Genomic DNA, 20,917 nt, shown 5'->3' with positions numbered 1-20,917 from the left:
GCAGCTAGACTGGTGACTGGGAGCGGCCGCTGAGACCATATAACACCTGTTTTGAAAGACCTACATTGGCTCCCAGTACGTTTCCAAGCACAATTCAAAGTGTTGGTGCTGACCTTTAAAGCCCTAAACGGCCTTGGTCCAGTATAGCTGAAGAAGCATCTCCACCCCCATTGTTCTGCCCGGACACTGAGGTCCAGCGCCGAGGGCCTTCTGGCGGTTCTCTCACTACAAGAAGCCAAGTTACAGGGAACCAGGCAGAGGGCCTTCTCGGTAGTCGCACCCGCCCTGTGGAACGCCCTCCCACCAGATGTCAAAGAGAAAAACAACTACCAGACTTTTAGAAGACATCTGAAGGAAGCCCTGTTTAGGGAGACTTTTAATGTTTAATAGATTATTGCATTTTAATGTTCTGTTGGAAGCCGCCCAGAGTGGCTGGGGAAACCCAGCCAGATGGGTGGGGTATAAATAATAAATTATTATTATTATTATTATAGTAGCCTAAGCTGGTTGTTCATACCCCATTTTCTTCAAAACGTTTATGAACTTACTTGTTGTAATATCTTTCCCAGCATTGATGCTTGCAGGTGCATAATTCCATAAGTTGTTCTACCTTCCCCCTTTTAAAAGATGCATGTTGTTGTATACTGCTCTTCCATCTTGAAGGGCCAGGTATGTTTCCCATGAATTTTCAAGTATGGCAGCTATTATTTCTGAGATATGCCTACCAAGTTTCTAATTCGTTTTGATGCCTGAGGTAGAAAACTCAGCTGTTAGTTACCTCCACCCACACTCCCTTCTCTAATTAATATGGGACGCAATCTGTCAGGATGTTTGCATTGGCATGAATGGGAAGTGTGCAAGAGCATTACTGTGCAGTTCTTCCTGTTCATTTCAGTGGGGCTTGTACAGGAGAACTTCCCCATAGGTTGCTCCTTGCAACAGAGATCAGTCTGCCACCCTCAATGGGGTGTAGAATCCTCTGCCTCTGGAATTCCTTAGATAAAATGCTGTCTTAACTCTGCTGAGTTAAAATAATTCAGATTGTCTAGGTGATCCTTAATTATACTGATTTTTTGTCTTCATCTGTGAAATATTGCTGCTTTCCTTCTTCATCAAGATGGAAAGCATTCAGGCTTCAGTCAGCAGCCCATTTCCCACAGCACGGTTTCAACCTATAGTAAAAGGTATACACTTGGTAAACCAGACTGAAGTGTCTCCTCCCTGCTAGCCCATAAAAGGAAAAACCATAATACCTGGTTTATGTCTGAACACAAAACATTATGGTTTGTTTCACACTCAACAAACCACTGTCAGCAGGCCAGGAGCAAACCTTAGCTGCAAATCATGGTTGATTAGGAGCAGGGTGGTTTTGATTTAAATCACTAGTCAGTAAGGCTCAGGGTGGAGTTAAATAAAAAAAAATTGATTTAAATAAAAAAAATCCGATTCAAATCGGATTTTTTTAAAATTTAAATCGGATTTTTTTATTTATTTAAATCCACCCTGAGCCTTACTGACTAGTGATTTAAATCATTTTGATTTAAATCAAATCCACCCTGATTAGGAGCAAAACAAACTTCACATCCAAACCACTGGTATCCGCGAAGCTAGGGGTCATATTTCTGCTTCAGTTGTGTTTCTCATTTACCTTGACCTGCACATGCCTCTCTCCTGAGTTGAGCAAGTTCTAAAAACCAGTGTTGTCATTTTAAAAAAAAAATGGTGTGGGATAATATCGCCCCTCTCACCCTAGTGCACATGCCTAATTAAGTCTCGTACTCTTGGTATATTCAAGCGTGGCCAGTCTTCAGATACTTCAGATATTTGTACTGCCAGGTTCAGGCCCAGGGTCAGCAACTGACACCCTTATGCAGGACCCAGTCCATGGCCCTGACGCTTAGTCTGAGTCCCCTTGGTGCTCAGCTACAACCTGCCATTTTAATTTTCCCACACTACCCTAGAGCAACTCTACAGCTGAGTGCGTTGTTAACTCACAATTTATGAAAGTGCAGTCATGGTATTTCTGGGGTCTAACCCATCTAGGAAAAGAAATAATGGGGTGGAAGGAAGGGCCAGATGTTTTGTACGATCTAACCCCCCTGCAAAGCAGGAATTTCGACTAGATCATAGAATCATAGAGTTGGAAGAGACCACAAGGGCCATCCAGTCCAACCCCCTGCCAAGCAGGAAACACCATAAAAGCATTCCTGGCAGATGGCTGTCAAGTCTCCGCTTAAAGACCTCCAAAGAAGGAGACTCCACCACACTCCTTGGCAGCAAATTCCACTGTCAAACAGCTCTTACTGTCAGGAAATTCTTCCTAATGTTTAGGTGGAATCTTCTTTCTTGTAGTTTGAATCCATTGCCCCGTGTCCGCTTCTCTGGAGCAGCAGAAAACAACCTTTCAGCCTCCTCTATATGACATCCTTTTATATATTTGAACATGGCTATCATATCACCCCTTAACCTTCTCTTCTCCAGGCTAAACATACCCAGCTCCCTAAGCCGTTCCTACATCATACATGGCAGACGGCTCTCCAACCTCTGCTTTGAAACCTGCAAGGAAGGAAAGTTCACCACCTCTCGTAGACGTCTGTTGCACTGCTGAACAGCCCTTACTTTCAGAAAGTTCTTCCTGGTGTTTAGTTGGAATCTCCTTTCTTGTAACTTGAAGCCATTGGTTCAGGTCCTACCCTCCAGAGCAGGAGAAAACAAGCTCCATGTGACAGCCCTTTAGATATTTGAAGATATCTCCTCTCAGTCTCCCCCTTTCCAGGCTAAGCATCCCTGGCTCTTTCAACCATTCCTCATAAGGCTTGGCTTCCAGACCCTTGATCATCTTGGTCACCTTTCTCTGCACGCATTCCAGCTTGTCGATACCCTTCTTAAATTTTGGTGCCTAGAACTGTGTGGGAGACACAACAGCAGCCATCTGGCCTTCTTGCCATACCACAGACCTGCCTGACTGCATATGAATGAGGCAGATGTGCGAGCAGCACAGAAGGAAAAAGAGAGGATGTTGCTAATCCTACCTAGGTGGAAAGGGCCTTCAGCTTGGGGGCAGAGATGGGAAATGGAAGCTTTGCTTCCTCTGTCTCAGATTGCGAGGGCATTTGCTGCCTGCCTGCCTGAATTTTGGGCTTCTGGAGAGACTGTTTCCCCCAAAGAACAGAAGGGGGCATATGTGTTTAACATAATATAAAGATAATGGGTTAAATCCAAGGGATTCTATCCTCCACTTTGTCTTGCGTTTGGAGGATTTCCCAGAGACCCGGTCCTCTGGTCTGAAAATGGGGGCAGTTGCTAAGGAGACTCTTGTTGCTATGGAGATAGCTCTGAGGCGCAGTGGATTGGCTGCCAGAGATGACGAGGATGCCACTTCTGTTCCCCTTTTCATGTCTCTTCTCTTCTCTCTCTCTCTCTCTCTCTCCCCCCCCCCCTTTTGTGGTTCCGCTCTATGCAGCTTTGAGGAAATGTGTGATGGTAAGCAGGAGGGGAGGGACCCGTAGCTTTGCTGAGGGGAGAAAAAGATGAAATCAAAGCAATTGAGGAAGATGTTTGGGGGACGTGATCCTGGGGCAGGGGGTGGAGAGAGAATGAGTTTGTAGGCTTGGAATGGAAGAGGCCAGAGAGACTGGGCCTCAGCATGGCAAGGGAACATGGGGACACCCCTAGGTGCAGCTGATTGGAGTGATTAAAATGTGTCAGGCCGACCTTGCAGCCAAGAGACGTGGGGAAGGAGCTCCTTGACACACTTGTGTAAGTTCTCACACATGTAAGAACTCCATCTTTACTTGTGAAAAATTGGGACTGCAGAATGGATGCCCACGAACACTGCCCTCGCTTCGGTCTCTGAGCACGGCCACAAACACTCGTTCTTGAAGGTGGGCTGGGCTATTAGCAGCCTCTGGTAAGAGACTGAAACACATGCCCAAGTTCTCATGAAGAGCAATTGAGCTGGCAAACCTGTGCTGTGGACCATACCACTTTAGACTGCAGGTGGACGTTTCACACGACAGAAAGGTCCCCTACGGGGGTGGAAATTCCTGCACATATAAAATTGGCAAGTCAGAGGGAAAGGTGAGCTAGGATCCTGCTTCCTGGCATGCTAATTTGCTGTGTCCTGGGAATTTTATCTATTGCATATGTATCTCTTGCTATTCCATCGCCTTTCATCTGACATGGTACAGCCCAGGCATATTTTGACTACATCACCTGCTATTTGGAAGCAGTAGGCCACAATTTAGCAAGCCGTAACCTATCATGGTTGTATTCCGTGAAACAGGATGCCATTTGTCTACGGTGCCTGGTCCAGTGCGTGTGGAAGGGAGAACACGGCCACCGTTATGGAATAAAAATATCTCCTTACAACCTCCTTACTGGGACAGTACAAACAGCCCAGTGGCAAGAGGCATGTCTTGGGTATTAAGGAAATGTCATGTATAGCCACCCATAATAGTTGTTGCACCAGAGGGACAGGGAACCCTGTTTGAAAGGAGGGTGGGCTAGGAAATAGCTGAAAGCCTTACAGGTTATGCCCAGCTTCAAAACAAGGGTGGAGCTAAGTGAGTGAAAGTTAAGAAATGCTGGCTCTACATGTAGTTGGTCCTCAGGCTGGGCAGCAAAAGACATGGTTGGAAGATCCACAGCAGATCTGGGACTCCCCACCCCAAGTTCTCTGCCCATATACTTTGTATATGGTACATTGTCATGCATGGGCGTAGCCCGGATTTATGTTGGGGAGGGGCAGACTTCAAGTTAGGAGGCAGAACTTCCGTTAGTTAAGTATTTTTATTGATTTACTTGCTGGGGGGGAGCAGCTGCCGCTCCCCTCCCCCCTGATTATGCCCATGTTGGCATGATGGCCGGTGCCCTAATAGATTTTGAGATCAGTGGGCATTTGGCAGTGGCAGTGAAATTTTGACCTTTGTTTCATGCTGGAGGATATACCGTTAGGAAGTCTAAAGCCCAAATGGCACATGCATTTTTTAAGTACTTTAATTATCACTTGGGAATCTATCCTTGCTTCAGTTAATTCACTACCACTGTTTGCAAGCTAATGCTTTTCCTGCTTTAAATGTTGACATGCGAGCAGAGAACTAAAAATACGCACCAGATGGAACGCTTCTGTTCACAGGTGATGCACAGGCTAAGATGTGGTTTTTTTTAATCCACCTTCTCAGGTGGTCATCAATTGGTTTTTAAAAGCTTAATACACTCACATATTTAAAGCTGCATTTATGCCTTTTACACAAGCACACCAAGCTCAGGAAAGAGGCTTGTAAGTGCTTAAAGTGGTTGGGTGAAAGCAACTTAATGCAACCACCTGCATATATTCATTTGGTGGGAGTGAGCATGTAAGAGGGAAAAAATGTACAGTACTTTCTGGCTTTACACTGGTGTTTTGTAGTTCAAGTTTAACCCAGCCTTTCATCTGCTGAGCAATCTGGCAAGTCTGCTTCTCCCAACCCTCATGGGATACTCTGAAAGAAATCTTAAAGACTTATAGAAGAGGGTTTTTTTTGGGGGGGGGGTGTAAGGAAATGTAGTGAATAGAGTTGAATCTTAGGAGCCATATATGCATGTAGGTATGTTCCAGTAGAGTGGCCCTGTGGGTTAAGCCACAGAGTCTAGGACTTGCTGATCAGAAGGTTGGCGGTTCGAATCCCTGCCACGGGGTGAGCTCCCGTTGCTCGGTCCCAGCTCCTGCCCACCTAGCAGTTCAAAAGCACGTCAAGTGCAAGTAGATAAATAGGTACTGCTCTGGCAGGAAGGTAAACGGCGTTTCCGTGCGCTGCTCTGGTTCTCCAGAAGCGGCTTTGTCATGCTGGCCACATGACCCGGAAGCTGTCTGCGGACAAATGCCGGCTCCCTCGGCCTATAGTGCGAGATGAGTGCTGCAACCCCAGAGTCGGACACGACTGGACCTGATGGTCAGGGGTCCCTTTACCTTTACCTTATGTTCCAGTAGTGGGTCCAGTGACCCACTACAGAACCCAGGGCAGGAGAGTGCAGGTCAAACCCAGCTTGATTCTTACCAGATGGAATTTCCAGTTTCGGAGAGCTGATTTAACTCCCAACTCCTAAAGTTCATTCCCTTCTTTCTCTCATATAAGTGTATGAATGCTGTTCACACCTATGGGAAACAAGTGAAGTGCTGTATGCAAAAGGAAAATCTGCCTTCTACCCCACTGTCGGGTGGCATGGCCTTCATGCACAGGGCTCCCACAGAGGTTTCAGCGTGTGCTTGTGCACAGAACATGCAGAGACCTACATAGGCCCCTCTGGCCTCATCTGCCCTGTCTGTCGTAAAGATACCATAGGCGGTTTGCTAGCAAATAATAAAAGGGAGTTGAGCAGAGGAATCTGGCCAACAGCAGAAGCTGGATTGCAGCTGGATCTTGTGGCAAGGAAGTCTGCCTCCCAAAACACTTTCCGGTCCTAAACACTTGCATCCCTTTTATGTACCTGCTTCGAGGCAGGGTCTGGTCATGGGTGTAGTTGGGGGGGATCCTCAAAAGTATCAAAAAGCATTAATAATACTTAAGAAACTGAGGTTCTCCTCCTTCCCCCCCCCCCCCCGCCCAACAGAAGCTCAACAACTTCTGAGGCGATCTCTCAAAAACAGCTTGACAATTTTGGGGGGCGATTTCCCCCCCCCCAAAGCTCAACTCCCCCCCCCACAAAAATCCTGGCTATGCCCATGGATCTGGTTGAAGCTACATTCAGCTGACTACGCTCCAGGCACGATGTATTGTTGCTGGCAAGCTTCCCTTATGCAGGGGGAGAAAGCCTGCCTAAACACAGGAGAAAGATGTGGGAGGAGGGAGAAGATTGTACTTGTGACGGTCCCTGGCTGGTTTAACTCTTGGTACTCTCAGGCTAAGGACATGCCTAAGTGGTAGCTACTCATTTTTCTACTTGGCTGTGGTAGCAGACAACCAGCGGCAGAGGCGTAGGAAGCCTCTAGGGTGCCCGGGGCGGTGTTGCCACGCGGAGGCACCCCCCTGGGGGCGGGGCATCCTGACGCATGCATCGTGACGTCACGGCGCATGCGTCAGGACAGACTGTCCATCCCGCCGGAGCTGCTGCTCCAGCGGCGACCCGCCGAGTGCCGGCTTGTGGGGCTTCCCCGTCCGTGCTGCTTTAAAGCACGGGGCAGCCCCACCTGCCTGTCACCCCCCCTCCCCTGGAACCTAGGTCGGACCGCCCCCCGCCCCCCCTCGCGACGCCTGTGGCCAGTGGTGTGAAAAGCGTCTTGGAAGAAGGCAGGAAATCAACACACACACCTCCTCTTCCACCACATACTGCTCTTGGGAAACAAAATAGAAAATTCTTTCCAGTATCTGAAGAAGTGTGCATGCACACGAAAGCTCATACCAAGAACAAACTCAGTTGGTCTCTAAGGTGCTACTGGAAAGAATTTTCTATTTTGTTTCGACTATGGCAGACCAGCACGGCTACCCACCTGTAACTGCTCTTGGGAAGCTAGCTTGGCAAGTTGCATAGGTAAGTTGTCCTCATCAGCCACAGGGCTTTGGGGAGATCAGCCTAACTTGAAACAGGTGCTCTTCAGGAATCACTAACCCAATGTTCCTGGCTTGCTCCTTAAGAGCCGTGTTGGCAGTGCTCAAACATGCCACTATTGCATCTTCACAGAAGTAAGATGCAGCGATTTGGATCATTTGTCCGAGTTTGTATTCTGCCCCTTTTCCCAGGAGGCACAGAGAAGCACGTTGACCTCTCAAGCACCCTGCAACAAGGAAAGGGCAAGTTTGAATCAGGAAGAAGGGCAGGGTACAGAGGCATAGCAATGAAGGACAGAATTTCCATGTAGGCTCTAACTGGGTATGTGTGGGCAATGCTGTTTTTCTAGAAAAAGAGGTGCCGGAACTCACCATGAATGCCTCCCTTGTTCTCTTATCATGGCAATGGCGCCCACCTGAGAGGTGCCGGAACTGAGTTCTGGTGATTTGCAGCTGAAGAAAAGCCCTGTGAGGGAGATTGGCAGAGACAGGGCAAGAGCATCTTTCTGCAGAGGTTTTGCATGTCTGGGTGAGTCCAAGCAAAGGAAGGAAGGGGTTTGTTTGTTTTTGTCCTGGATCAGAGAAGTGCAGGCCTTGGATTGCACTTCCACATAATAACACCCTGACCCCCCAATCAAGAATAGCTGAAGCAGCACTGTGGAAGTCCTCCTGGAAGGCGGTTTCCCCCTTTGGTTTCTTCCTGAGGCTGCTGCAGCTGGGCAGTCTGTAGCATTACCCATGTCTTGGCTGACGAGCTGGTGAGTCACCTCAACCCTTCTGCCAGGGAGCAACATCCGGGAGTTTTTTCAAGGACAAAGTGGGTTTTGAAATGACAGCAATGTCAGGCACCGAACTGGAAAAGTCAGTCCCTTTGCCCCAAATCCTTTGTGCTGAGTTTTGTAGTGCTGGCTGCAGGAAGGGATTAAGCTCCAGACTACCAAGGGGTACCAAGTCTCTAGAAATGATAAGATGAAATGAAGTAGGTCTGATGCAGGATTACCAGACAATGTGTGTGTCTGTCCGCCCCCCCCCCAAAAAAAAACACTTCAAAGATTTTGATGCCCAATGAGCCCACCACACTTTTTTTCAATGCTGGGTATTAAAACCTGCTACTACATCACCTGACATTTGGTGTGTCCATCTAGATCCAATGTGAGGAACTTGTGACCTTCCAGATGTTGCTGGACTCCAACTTCTGACAGTGTGGTCAGTGTTCAGGGATGCTGCAAATTGCAGTCCAGCTGCATCCAGAGGGCCACAGGTTCCCCACCACTGATCTAGACCATGGGTAGGCAAACTAAGGCCAGATCCGGCCCAATCACCTTCTAAATCTGGCCCACGGAAGGTCCAGGAATCAGCGTGTTTTTACATTAGAATTTGTGCTTTTATTTAAAACACATCTCTGGGTTATTTGTGGGGCATAGGAATTCGTTCATCCCCCCCCCAAAAAAAAATATAGCCCGGTCCCCCACAAGGTCTGAAGGACAGTGCACCGGCCCCCTGCTGAAAACGTTTGCTGACTGCTGACCCCTGATCTAGACCATGGACCAGCTTAGATCACATACACCCCCGCCTGTCCTAATGAGACCACACAGAAAATTCTGTATTTTTAGAACATTTGTTGTTGGGTTTTTTTAATGTCATAATAAAGATACATCAGTGTTATCAACATGGATTTAAAAAACTGAACTTCTTTTATTGGAACTAGGGAATTTGTGCCCTTGGTGTGCATACTCAATATCAGGAGCCATTTCCATTACAGCTACTCAGTTTATGAGGTTGGTCAAACATGCGGATGACCCTAAGGATTTATTCATGTGCAACGATTGCATATGGGTTGAAACGCCAGCTGGTGGGTGAGGCATGGATGGGTCAGTGGATGAGATGACCTCCCTGTCCTCTCTGTGTAAATGATGTCACTAGTGAAACCCTCTTGAACCTGAGGTGTTTTGAGAGTCCACAAGTCAGTTTTCCATGCTTTGGGTTGCATTTGAGCTAAAGCAACATGTGTCCGTGGGTATGACAGGTCCTTTGTATTGTTATTGTATTTGTATTGTATTGTTTCAGAGATGAGGTAACAGAGTCTATTCGTGAATAGTAGAAGGTAATAAATGGTAGGATTTTGATTATTTGGGATATGAAGTTGTGGAGGAATTACTGGGCTAGCCTATGCAGAACAACATGGCCAAGCTCGGGCCTTTAAGGAACAATGCAGGGCCATTGGCAAGGCAAGAGAACACTCCTGCCCTTCTGGCCTGAGGTGTGAGCAGAGACTGGGGATTCGGAAGGTTGCCAGGGTAACTGGGCATGATGTCACAGGAAGAGTCTTGAGCCTTTGGCACAATAGCTGAAAAAAGGCCAGAACGATCTTGGGCTGGCTGGCTGACTGAAGGCAAGTAGGGAGAAATGCCCTGGACTCAACTGCTGTACTTCTGTGGAGATCAAGCCCCTCTTAAAATTGCCATGCTGTAAGATCTGGGATGGATCTAGACACAGGGAAAAAACCCCACTATAAATAAGTCAGAAATTAGATCAGTATAGCAAAAGGGAAAAAATCTCTATGGAAAACAGCGTTTTGAAATTTTCTGCTCTCTGGCGCCATCTGGTGTTGCATATTTATAGTGCATTCAAATCGCTGTTTCTTTACTAATGTAGCTGAGTTCCTGGACTCCACACAGGTTAAAAGTATATATACATGAATAAACCATATATCTTAAGGCTATGACAGCTGTGTCTTGCATCTTAAACAAGCACAGACCCTGGAACCTCCCCGGAATCTTGCCATGGCTTGGCGGAGATTGGGAGTGGCACCCAACTTTTGCAACAGTATTAATAGAAGTCTGTGAGTTCTCATGACTCCGAATCAATGCATCACATGCTTGCACAAGCGTTCTTGTGCAGCCGAGACACTGTACCCCCACATCCACACAATAGCATCTCCACAGGCGGGGAAAATCTGAATCCCAGTACATGCATGCTTGTGTACTCGCACAAAAATATATGCATGGGCAATGGTAATGTTTGTTACTAAGAGTGTCAGTTGTCAAGCTTCCTACCCTCATGTAGGTTTGTCTGCCAGTGAATCCCTGCATGTGTTACAAAGTGTTCCAGTGCATATTATTGGGTGCACACACCCTATTCGGGCAAGAGAACTGGCCAGGCCAGTTGAACCTAGCTGAAGTCTAGCATGATCATTCGGCAGGAGATGATTGGAAGTGGTAAACAAGCTTATTTGCAATTTTCACAGTAGGAAGCCCCCTTAGAAATGCTGTAATTCCTAGGAAGACAGTTTGAAATCCATTGCACTGGGGTGGGGAACCTATTTTTACCCACCCCACCCCGATGTTGGTGGACTCCAGAAATGTTGGGAACTGGTGTCCTAACAGCAACGGAAGGACCAAAGGTTACCCACACCTGGACTAGAAGAACACACATGATTCAAGATGTGGCACACATGTTTATTCTCACACACATTTACTCACAAGTAGTGGCTCGCAGGCATTCATGGACCATGAGGCTGCCATCGTCTGGCCATCATGATTGGCTCCAGAATCAGAGGCAGTTGCATTCATGTCTTGCTTCTGGACTTCCCATGTGAATCTTCTTGGCCTCTGTGCCAACTGAATGTTGGGCTAGATGGGCCCTTTGTTCTGATCTGATAATGTCTTCTTTTGTCGTTGTTCTCTTTCTCAAAGCCTATGTATGCATACATATTCAAATTCCGACTGTCCTGTAAGTCATATGCAGTGACACACAATTGCATGACCTGTTCATACCTGTGTATGTGACAGAAAACCCATGTTAACGCCTTCCTCTTCTCTCTTTCCCCCTCTGTCTGACAGTTCAAAAGAATGCTCAACCGTGAACTAACCCACTTCTCTGAAATGAGCCGCTCTGGAAACCAGGTCTCTGAATATATTTCCAACACCTTCTTAGGTGAGTGCAAAGGTTTGACTGTTCAGGCCCTGAAAGAAAAAGAAAACAATAATAATATATTAATGCCCAGTATAGTTTTCTTTTGCAGCACAGGATAGGCAAATATTAATAATAACAACAACAACTAGCATCAACTTTCCTCATTGCTCATCCATTACCATTACACAGTTTGGCTCTCAGGATTATTTGAGTTCTTAAAACTGTTTAAAAAGAGAGCCAGTGTGGTGTAGTGGTTAAGAGCGGTAGACTTGTAATCTGGTGAACCGGGTTCGCGTCTCCGCTCCTCCACATGCAGCTGCTGGGTGACCTTGGGCTAGTCACACTTCTCTGAAGTCTCTCAGCCCCACTCACCTCACAGAGTGTTTGTTGTGGGGGAGGAAGGGAAAGGAGAATGTTAGTTAGCCGCTTTGAGACTCCTTTGGGTGGTGAAAAAGTGGGATATCAAATCCAAAAACTCTTCTAAAAAGTGTGTGCATGGCATGGGGGCGATTGTTCTGAGATATAAACACATATTGTCTGGCCTGCATGGAAAAATAATTAATTTAAATCTAAAATCCCATGGCAAACATTAAAGTTGTACATTTCTGATAAAAGAGGAATTGAATCTTAAATGGAAAGTTCAGAGCTTTGCCATAAAGCCTGTAGGATTTTTAATCTCTCCAGTCCATTGTCATAGGCTCTGATTAAAATGTATTCAGGTCTGTCTGCATAGCTTGGCTGTACTCTAAAAATGGCTCTCATTTTACCTGTCTAACAATAAGCTAACACAAAATTTGTCAGGCATCTCTTCAGGGATACCTCTTAATATTATGTTGTTTTCCTTAGAGTTGAGCTCAAATGCAGAGGTGAAGTTTTATGGATATGTTCACATATATAACCCCCAAAACACCCCTTTTTGATGGTTGGTGAGGCATTGAATGGATGAGGGGGGTGGGATGAAGATACTTCTAGTTCCATTTTCACATAGTTCCCCAAGACTGCGGTGAGAATGTGGCTGGAATTGCATATTCAAGCACACACACAATAATGTAAAGGGGACATCCACGTTCAAATTTGCCTCCAATAGACTTACTACTATGCTGTCCTGAGTTACAATTCAACAGCTCAGAGCCAGTGTGATATAGTGGTTGGGGTGTTAAGAGTGTCGAACTGGGACCTGGAAGAGCAGGGTTTGAATCCCCACGCAGACATGAAGCTCGCCGGGTGACCTTGGGCCAGTCACCATCACTTAGCCTAACCTACTTCACAGGATTGGTGTGAGAATGAAATGGGGAGGAGATCCTTGGAAGATAAAAGTGGCATATAAATGTAAAAATATAAAATAACCTCCCTGGAAAGGCAAGGAGCATCCCTGGCGCTGGGGTGGCATAGTTGCCTTGGCAACAGGGAGATGCCTTCTGCTCCCTAACCCACAATGAGGGCAAAGCATTGGCTTTGTTTACCCCCCATGATGCTATCGCTGGGGAAGAATAAAGCCAGGGGTGGGGTGGGACCAGAGCAGAAGGAGGAAGAGGAAGAGGAAGAAGAAGAAGAAGAAGAAGAAGAAGAAGAAGAAGAAGAAGAAGAAGAAGAAGAAGAAGAAGAAGACAGGGACTGAAGAGAGTTCGCCAGGATGCAAATGTCAGAAAAAGCCCTGCTGGAAATTGCAGGATCTCCAGAATACCCCCTTCTCACCTTAAATACATGAGAGCGAAACTTTGGCGCACCTCTTTCCCCCCTCCCTTTTCAATATCACTTCCATCCCAGTTCTGTTTGTTTCTTTTGCATTATCTTGTTTGAACATTTTGCTTCAGTGTTTTTTGTTTGTTTGTTTGTTTTTCACGGTTAGGTGTGGCTGAGCTTTGCTAGTAGTAAGCTTAGCGTTCTACCCCACCTTACGCCAAGGTTACATGTCCATTTCCAGTTTCAGATTATTTGTCCTGCACAGTGAAGCTCAGCTGTTGGGCACCTCTGGGTGCGAGAGCTGGAACCAGCACCCTTGGAGGCTGTGCCTCCTCTTTGTCAATGGGCTCTACCGCCTCCTGCCACAGGATCCAGATTCCTGCGTTTGATAGCTGGGTCATGCCATGTGAGGCTGAACAAACTAATGCTGCGCTCTTTCCACTTGCAGATTAACAGTGGAAGTTTAGATATTTCCACTCAGAAGTAAGGCCCTTTGGGTTCAGTGGGGCTTAACTCACTGGCAAGCGAGTGTAGGATTGGAGCCTAAACCATTTACTCTGATTAAAACATCCTGAAATCCGTGGATAAGGAGCATAGGATTGGACTGTGAGGCAGTTCAGACACTTCAGGCACACATATGATGATATGCAAAACACTTCCCCTCGTGGACATGCTGCGCACCTCACATTCTGTGGCATACAGTGGTGCCTCTGGTTACGTACTTAATTCATTCCGGAGGTCCGTTCTTAACCTGAAACAGTTCTTAACCTGAAGCACTACTTTAGCTAATGGTGCCCTCCGCTGCCGCCACGCTGCCAGAGCACGATTTCTGTTCTTATCCTGAAGCAAAGTTCTTAACCTGAAGCGTTATTTCTGGGTTAGTGGTGTTTGTAACCTGAAGCGTATGTAACCCGAGGTACCACTGTACACTGTTGACACATGAAAAACAGTGTCTAGACAACGCATTCGTGTATATGTGGTCATTCGGGCACTTGCTGAGTTGGAGACTCCTCCCTGTATCTCTCTTTGACAGACCCACACGCTCCCCTGAGCCAGAAAAAGGCAGTCAGTAGCTGAGGACATTCAAGGCAAACTCCCGGGTGCCTCCGTTAACTGAGTTCCCAAGAAGCCAGGCCTCCATTGACGTCAGCAGATGCAAATACCCAGCCTTAAGCAAATGTTGATGCAAACGGCCCCTTCAATGGGAGCCTTGTGAGAGAGCCGGAACCAACGGCAAGTTGTGCTGGGGCCAGAATTCACACTCGCTCTTCCTCCACATAAGCAACTGCGGCATGTCCTGCCAAGGTCAGCTGGTGGGGCAGTAAAGGCTGCTAAGGTGCAAAAGGTGAGCGAGATCAAAGAAAGAGAGATCAAATCTAGGCTATTGGCGTTTAGCTGGTTGGCCCAGAGACCAGACTATTTTTGCTGGCACAGAGCTGCTGCGAGGAGAATCACAGAATTGTAGAATTTGAGAGTTGGAAGGGACACCAAGGATCATCTAGTTCAACCCCCTGCAATGCAGGTATCTCAGCTAAAGCATCTGTGACAGAAAGCCACCCAACTCTGCTTAAAAACCTTCAAAGAAGTGCCCACCACCTCTCAAGGGAGTCCATTCCACTGCTGAGCAACTCTTACCATCTCCTTTCTTGCAACCTGAAGCCATAGGTTCGAGTCCTACCCTACAGAGCAGGAGAAAACCTGGGTGGTTTCTGATATTGGCAGAGGAAGTTGTGTTCAGCAAGGCAGAATAGGACTGCGTCTGGGAACCGCCGGGATATTTGGATCCCATGCTTGGCTGTGCGGAAACAGGCGAGGGATTACATTGCAGGAAATAGCCAGGACTTCTGAGTTCTTCCTGGCTCAGAGTTGGGAGAGGGATCTACTAGTTGGGTTGAGGAAAATAGAGGAACCTCTTTGGTTCCCATCTCTGCCTGTGCCTCTTTGTGAGTTTTCTTTTTCTCTGAGCTGATTGTACCGTTCAGGCAAAATAGGCCTTCAAGTCAAGGAGCACTCACCATACTGGAGGCAGCCCATGGAGTCTTACTATGTCCAGCTCACAAGCAAATCCCAGGATGCTCTTGGTCACCCAGGAAGCTGTCCTGTTGTGGAAGATGGGTTCGAATCTGGCCTCTTCCCCTGTCTGCATAAAAGGTGGCTCCATTAGCAAATCAGCTGTAGGAGGTCCTGGGCCACTGTCTCCCTTTCCGTGAGGGATCTCCTCACACTCTGCCAGTCCTGGTAGAAAGAAACTTCTGATTTTGTGCATGGGATGTCATAAACTGAGCTTCGGGGGGGTCTGGGAGCTCTGCATCTTTTGGAAGCATTTGGGATGAAGAAGGTAGCTCCACAAAGGGAGAAAGCCCTTGCAAGAAAGCCCCACTGCCTGCTGGTTGGCTGGGTGCTCTGAGGCGTCACAATCCTGCTTCTTAGCAACCTACTCTAGAATGCAACCATGTCTTGTGCACTGCTTGCCCCAGGGCCTCTTGCCCCCCTCCCCACTCTACCATGAGGCCCCCCTGCCGCTGCTTCTCCCGCAGGTATAATTGGGGCATAGCTCTGCCCTGCCATGATGTGACCCGCTCTCACTTCCCCCTCACCTTGCGCCCTCCCCACTTCCTGCCCCCGCTGGGCTCACCCACGGCTCGCCACCTACCCCTGGGCAGGCTGTCCCCGCCACCTCCTCTCTTCTCCCAGTGGGTGCCCCCCACCCGTGACTTCTTGCCCCTGGAGACGGTCCTTGAAGAAGGTGGGGGAACGAGGCCCTGCACTCCTGAGGGTGAGTCTCTCCACAAAACTGCTCCACGGCCTTCTTAGAGCCCTCTAGCCTACAGCCCCTGAATCGCTAAATCCTTGCCCCCCCCCCCCGTCCCGTCCCGTGAAGCACCAGTGTGCGCATTTCCTGAAAAGATCAGTGGAGCCCTCTAGTCCTGGCTGAATGCAATTGCGTGATACCTCGTCCACAGGTAATAGATTTCAAGGAACGGATGAAATTGGGGGGGGGGCAGGTTGGATGGGGGGTTACTGCCTTGCTGCTTTCTTTTTAAAAACAGGCTAGATTTGCTACACACAGAGAGAAAGAAAGAGAGGTGGATAGGGAGCATTTGGAGAAAATTGAATCAATGCGTGGTGACACATTTTTGTATGGGTGGGGCTAGAGTGGAGAGTTGTGCTGCTTATCTTTCACTAATTTAGTCATTTTTGACAAGTTGGGCATGCAGTGGCGCCATCCCTTTCGCAACCCTACCTGCATTTACCCTGCCCGCTGCAACTCCTCTCCTTCCAATCTGTCCTTGAGCAGAGCAGGTGGCAGGATGAGGCCAGATCTTCCAAACCTGTTCCTCCCTGCTCATTACACCCTCAGTCTAACCACAGCCTCCGGCTGCCCCAAACCACCTTTCTGTGAAGTTTGTCAGGAACCTGCATTCATGGTGGGAAGTAGATGAGAAAACGCCCTGTAATGCTTCCTGAAGCCAACTCCTGGGTTTGCATTTCACACACACACACACCCTCTTGGGGGCCTGAAGTCCACAGTCAGTTTGAGAGTACAGGAGGTTAGGTCAGGTTTGGAAAAGCAGACCAGCTTCTGACCGTTACTCTGCCAATTGCCGGGGGGGGGTGTAGAAGAGCATTGGAAATACATTGCCCTCCCCTTTCTCCCCAGCCCCTGAGCTGCCTTCAGGAGGGAGAGAGGGGACACCAGCATTACCTGTTTATTGCATTCTTCCCTTCCTCACATGGAGCCCAGGGGGGTTATCAGATTATTCCACAAAGTACAGCATTAAAAACAAAGTTAAAAACATAATCTACAACACAGTATATTAATCAGTGGCATATAGCAACTAGGCCTTTTTGCCTCCAGGAGCTCAGGCTGGAATATGTGAGCTAGCGATGAAGCTCTGCCTGATGTAGGCACTGTTGTTGTTTTGGAGAGATGGAGCAGAACTGCACCCACGTTATGTAACCCCTTGGTGCACATTTGCCCAGAGAGATTCTTGCGCAGGTCAGACAGTGGCACCTTCAGTCTTTCGCCCTTGTCCTCTTTCTCTCTCTCAGATGCAGTCTCTTTTCATCCTCAGACAAGCAGAACGATGTGGAGATTCCATCCCCAACACAGAAAGAGCGGGAGAAGAAGAAGAAGCAGCAACCCATGTGCCAGATCAGCGGAGTCAAGAAACTCATGCACAGTTCCAGCCTGACCAATTCCAGTATTCCCCGCTTTGGGGTCAAAACTGACCAGGAAGAACCGCTCAGTAAGGTGAGATTTGCAGCTGCAGGAAGCTGGCACCCATATTATGGGAATCAGCTGGTGTGGAAAGTCAAAGGGTATAATATCTAGCTTTGAAGGGGATTCTGGGTCACAGGGACTCTGGCAGGACTTCTGGGAAGGCAGCCTTTCTTTGTATCCAGTTTTGCTCTGTTCTGGTTCCAGAACCAGCAGTACTAGGGCTGCCATATTTCAAACAGTGAAAATCCAGAGCTTCTTTTTTTGCAAAGTTGTTGAGCGTTTTTTTTTTTTTTTTTTTTGGCAAATTAGCAAAGAAGAAGTTTTTGGGCTGTTTTTAAGGGAAATCGCCAAAAACAACACTGCCGACATGGGTCGCCATACGCCCACATTTTCCCGGAGATTTTTAGTGATTTCCTCCTGGGCACTGCTTCCGGCTGCAGTGTGCCAGATATGTCTGGGAAATTCCAGGCATATGGCAACAGTATTTTCTTGCCTTTTGTAGTATAAAGAAGACATGGGAGCTCTCTCCATTGACCCAGAATAAAACTAATTGCTTTGTCTTTGAACCAATTTTTCTCCATCCCCTGCATGCCTACTAGTTAATTTGTTAATGAACATGACATTCCAACTACCCCCCCCCCCTGATAATCTACTGCCCAGTTTCTGAGTGCTGCATTCACACACCCCTCTAAATAGCCAGTTTAGTGGCAGCTTAGCAACTTGACAATAGATGGTCATGGCAGAACAGGTGCAGGAAGTGAGAGGTTGCAATATGCCTGGACAAGAGTGGGTAATGCAGAGTCAGGCCTGTATTCTTCCTTGCCTCTCCAGCACTGTCCTGCTTCTTACTCCTAGGCTCAATGAGCAGAGGTTGGCAACCAAAGGCCCATGGGCCACGAGCCGCCCCCAAACTGAGCTGCCCGGTAGGCGAGTCCCCGCGCATGGCGCTAAACCGGTGCGGCGTGGGGACTTGCTTCCGTGGCGCCAGAAATCACATCTGCGCAGATGCAGATGCTAGAAATCGCGTCTGTGCGGATGCCGGAAATCATGGGCGTGCATGCAATCCAGCCCACGGAGGGATCTCCACTGGAGTGAACCAGCCCAGGCGAGGTAAACCTTGCCAATCCCTGGGCTAGAGGCAAAAAGGAAGGGGTCATCAAAGCATGCAGATCTGCATGTGCAGCACTTTCTATCAAGGCCTCATATTTCCTCATACTTTGGGCTTGACTTGTGGCACACTTGGCCAGAGAGGTTTGCCACCACTGAGTTTGCACATTCCTAGCCAGTTCGTATTGGTTGGGACTTGCTTCCTATTTCATCAGCCCAAGACGACGCAGCTCTTTACCTTTATAAATGATGTAAAGGACCTGCTTGGAAGTAACATTCTTGGCTTAATTAGCTATAATTCATAAAGCCAGTTACAAGCATTTCACTCTCCGCTTCCCATTCATGTGCTGGTTTCCTTCTTTCAATCTCGGTCTCTTCAACCGCAGTTGCCTGCTACGTCCAAAACTGGGACGTGTGGTCTGTTTTTGATGTAATCAGTAACAGTGGTTTAAAATGACCCGGGTTGAACTGCTGAAGCTGCAGCACAGAAGCAGGCAGCCTCAGTGCTTGTAAGCCGGGAATGTCATGTCCAGACTCAGTCAATACCTCTTGCTAGGAATTCACAATCTTAGGACAGTTCCACCAAATATGTCCTTAACTTACACTAGGATGGCCACCTCATTGTGTGGCGGTGTGCACCCAGTGCTTAGGCACGTCTCATGGACTAATTCAAGTTTATTATTTTGTCTTGGCTGGAGGCCATAACAGTACAGTCAGAAGCAGTAAGTACGAATAGAAGTGTTGTCATAAACCTTCAAAGGGATAGGCAGTGTGGTTGAACTCCAGCTGCCGCAGAAGCCAGCATAGCCAAAGATCAGGGATGATAGGAGTTGCAGTCCCACAAAATAAGGAGAGCACCACAGGAAACGCACTTTACGCACTTAAAAAAATTAATTCGGGGTTGTACAAACTACAACCTACCCCATGGTATCGAAACACTCAGCGCTATCTCAATACCACAAAGGCAACAGAAGCCACTGTTTCTGAAATTACCATGCCTATATTTCAGGGGCACCATCGGGGGGCAGGGGGTGAGGCCCGCCAATATTTTCAAGGAGGGGGCTGCCCCCCAAATCCCACAGCGATCCTCAAAAGGACGCATCCCATTCATGAACGTAAGGTGGCTGGCAATGGGTGGGTGGGGGCTGGCGGACAAGTCGGCCTGGCCGGGTTGGGGGTGGCGATGCGCGTGTGACACCCGCCCTTCCCAATCTTGGGGTCAGCTCTGCGCATCTGCTGTATTTGCAAATAAGTATTCACTTTTTGGAAGGGGGTGTTAAACCAGTAGCCACACCCTATGAGTAACCAAGACAAAAAGTTGGATTTGGCATCTTTAAAAGTCAAGCTCCAGAGTGTGCAGCTCTACAACACCCTTAACACAAATACAGTGCTGTTGGCCGAAGGAAGTGGTCCAATAATGTCCTTTTATAGCAGCAGGGAACATTTGCTGAAATGTAAAAGGAGGAAATGTTTTTCTTGGTGCAGGTGGTTCTCAGACTCTGGTCCGTGAGCTTCATCCAGGTGGTCTGTGGCATGCCTGCGTTAAATATTCATCTTGATTTAAAACTATATTTTCGTTAATTGTATTACAATATGAATTTTATGGGATTCACATTTTCATACGCTAAAGTACAGTGTAAGAAATAAAAGAAGCGATAAAAATGGAACTTAAAATCATTCGGCATCTAGCTCAAGTGCAATGCAATTACTGCAACAGGCAGAAAAAGTATCAGTGGGCCAGCTGAGACCCTCAGCAATATTCAGGTGGTCCACACAGCGGAGAGCGATTTGCGAACCACTGCCTTAGCGGAAAATTCCTGTTTAAGTAGTTTGCATAATTTAATCACAGCATACGTGATCATGGAGTACTAAGGAGCTGTCTTCAAATTGACAGAATAAGAAGAAAGGATCTTGTTGGACCTATGATTTTTTTGTTCCGTTTTTAAATTCTCGTGAGCTACGAAGCTTTAGAAGCAGCTCAGCTGCTCACAGGTTTGATTTCTAAGCCAGCTGCATGGGGTAATTTAAAAAAAAAACCTTATTGGCAAAACCTTGCTGCTTCTGTGTCTCTAAATTTTAGTGCTACTGGTGACTGTACTCAAAACAGATGAGCTAAACTAGGCTTCCCACCCTAGTGAGCTCCCTAGTGAGCTCCAGATGTTTTGGAGCCCCAGCCTTCCTAGCCGGTGGTCTGGGATGAATGGGTGTTGCAGTTGAGCAATGCCTGGAGGGCACCAGGTTGGGCAGGACTGATCTAAACACTACATGGCTTCCAGGCCCCTTAAATGGCCTCTTAGATTGATGCTAATGTTGGGTGTTCTGGAGCAGCTGCAAGGGCAATGTTCCTAGTCTCCTTGGTGACATGGTTTTTCAGTCTTGCCATCGGTAATGTCCCCGGTGTGGAATGGCGGCTCAGGCTGCAGCTGGACTGCCAGGGAGAACGCACTGTTGGCTTTGCTCT

General features: G+C 47.7%; 1 protein-coding gene across 1 annotated transcript in view; it reads left to right on the top strand.

Annotated features, from left to right (window-relative positions):
- PDE4A (phosphodiesterase 4A) overlaps positions 1 to 20,917 on the top strand; it is a 266,902-nt gene that overhangs the window by 229,249 nt on the left and 16,736 nt on the right. Inside the window, 2 exon segments of the mRNA XM_033173528.1 lie at positions 11,369 to 11,462; positions 17,201 to 17,379. Of these exon segments, the coding sequence (XP_033029419.1) occupies positions 11,369 to 11,462; positions 17,201 to 17,379 (273 nt within the window).

This window comes from Lacerta agilis, chromosome 16 (assembly GCF_009819535.1).
Source record: "Lacerta agilis isolate rLacAgi1 chromosome 16, rLacAgi1.pri, whole genome shotgun sequence".
NCBI classification, from domain to species: Eukaryota; Metazoa; Chordata; class Lepidosauria; order Squamata; family Lacertidae; genus Lacerta; species Lacerta agilis.
This window is presented reverse-complemented; position numbering and strand designations above follow the sequence as displayed.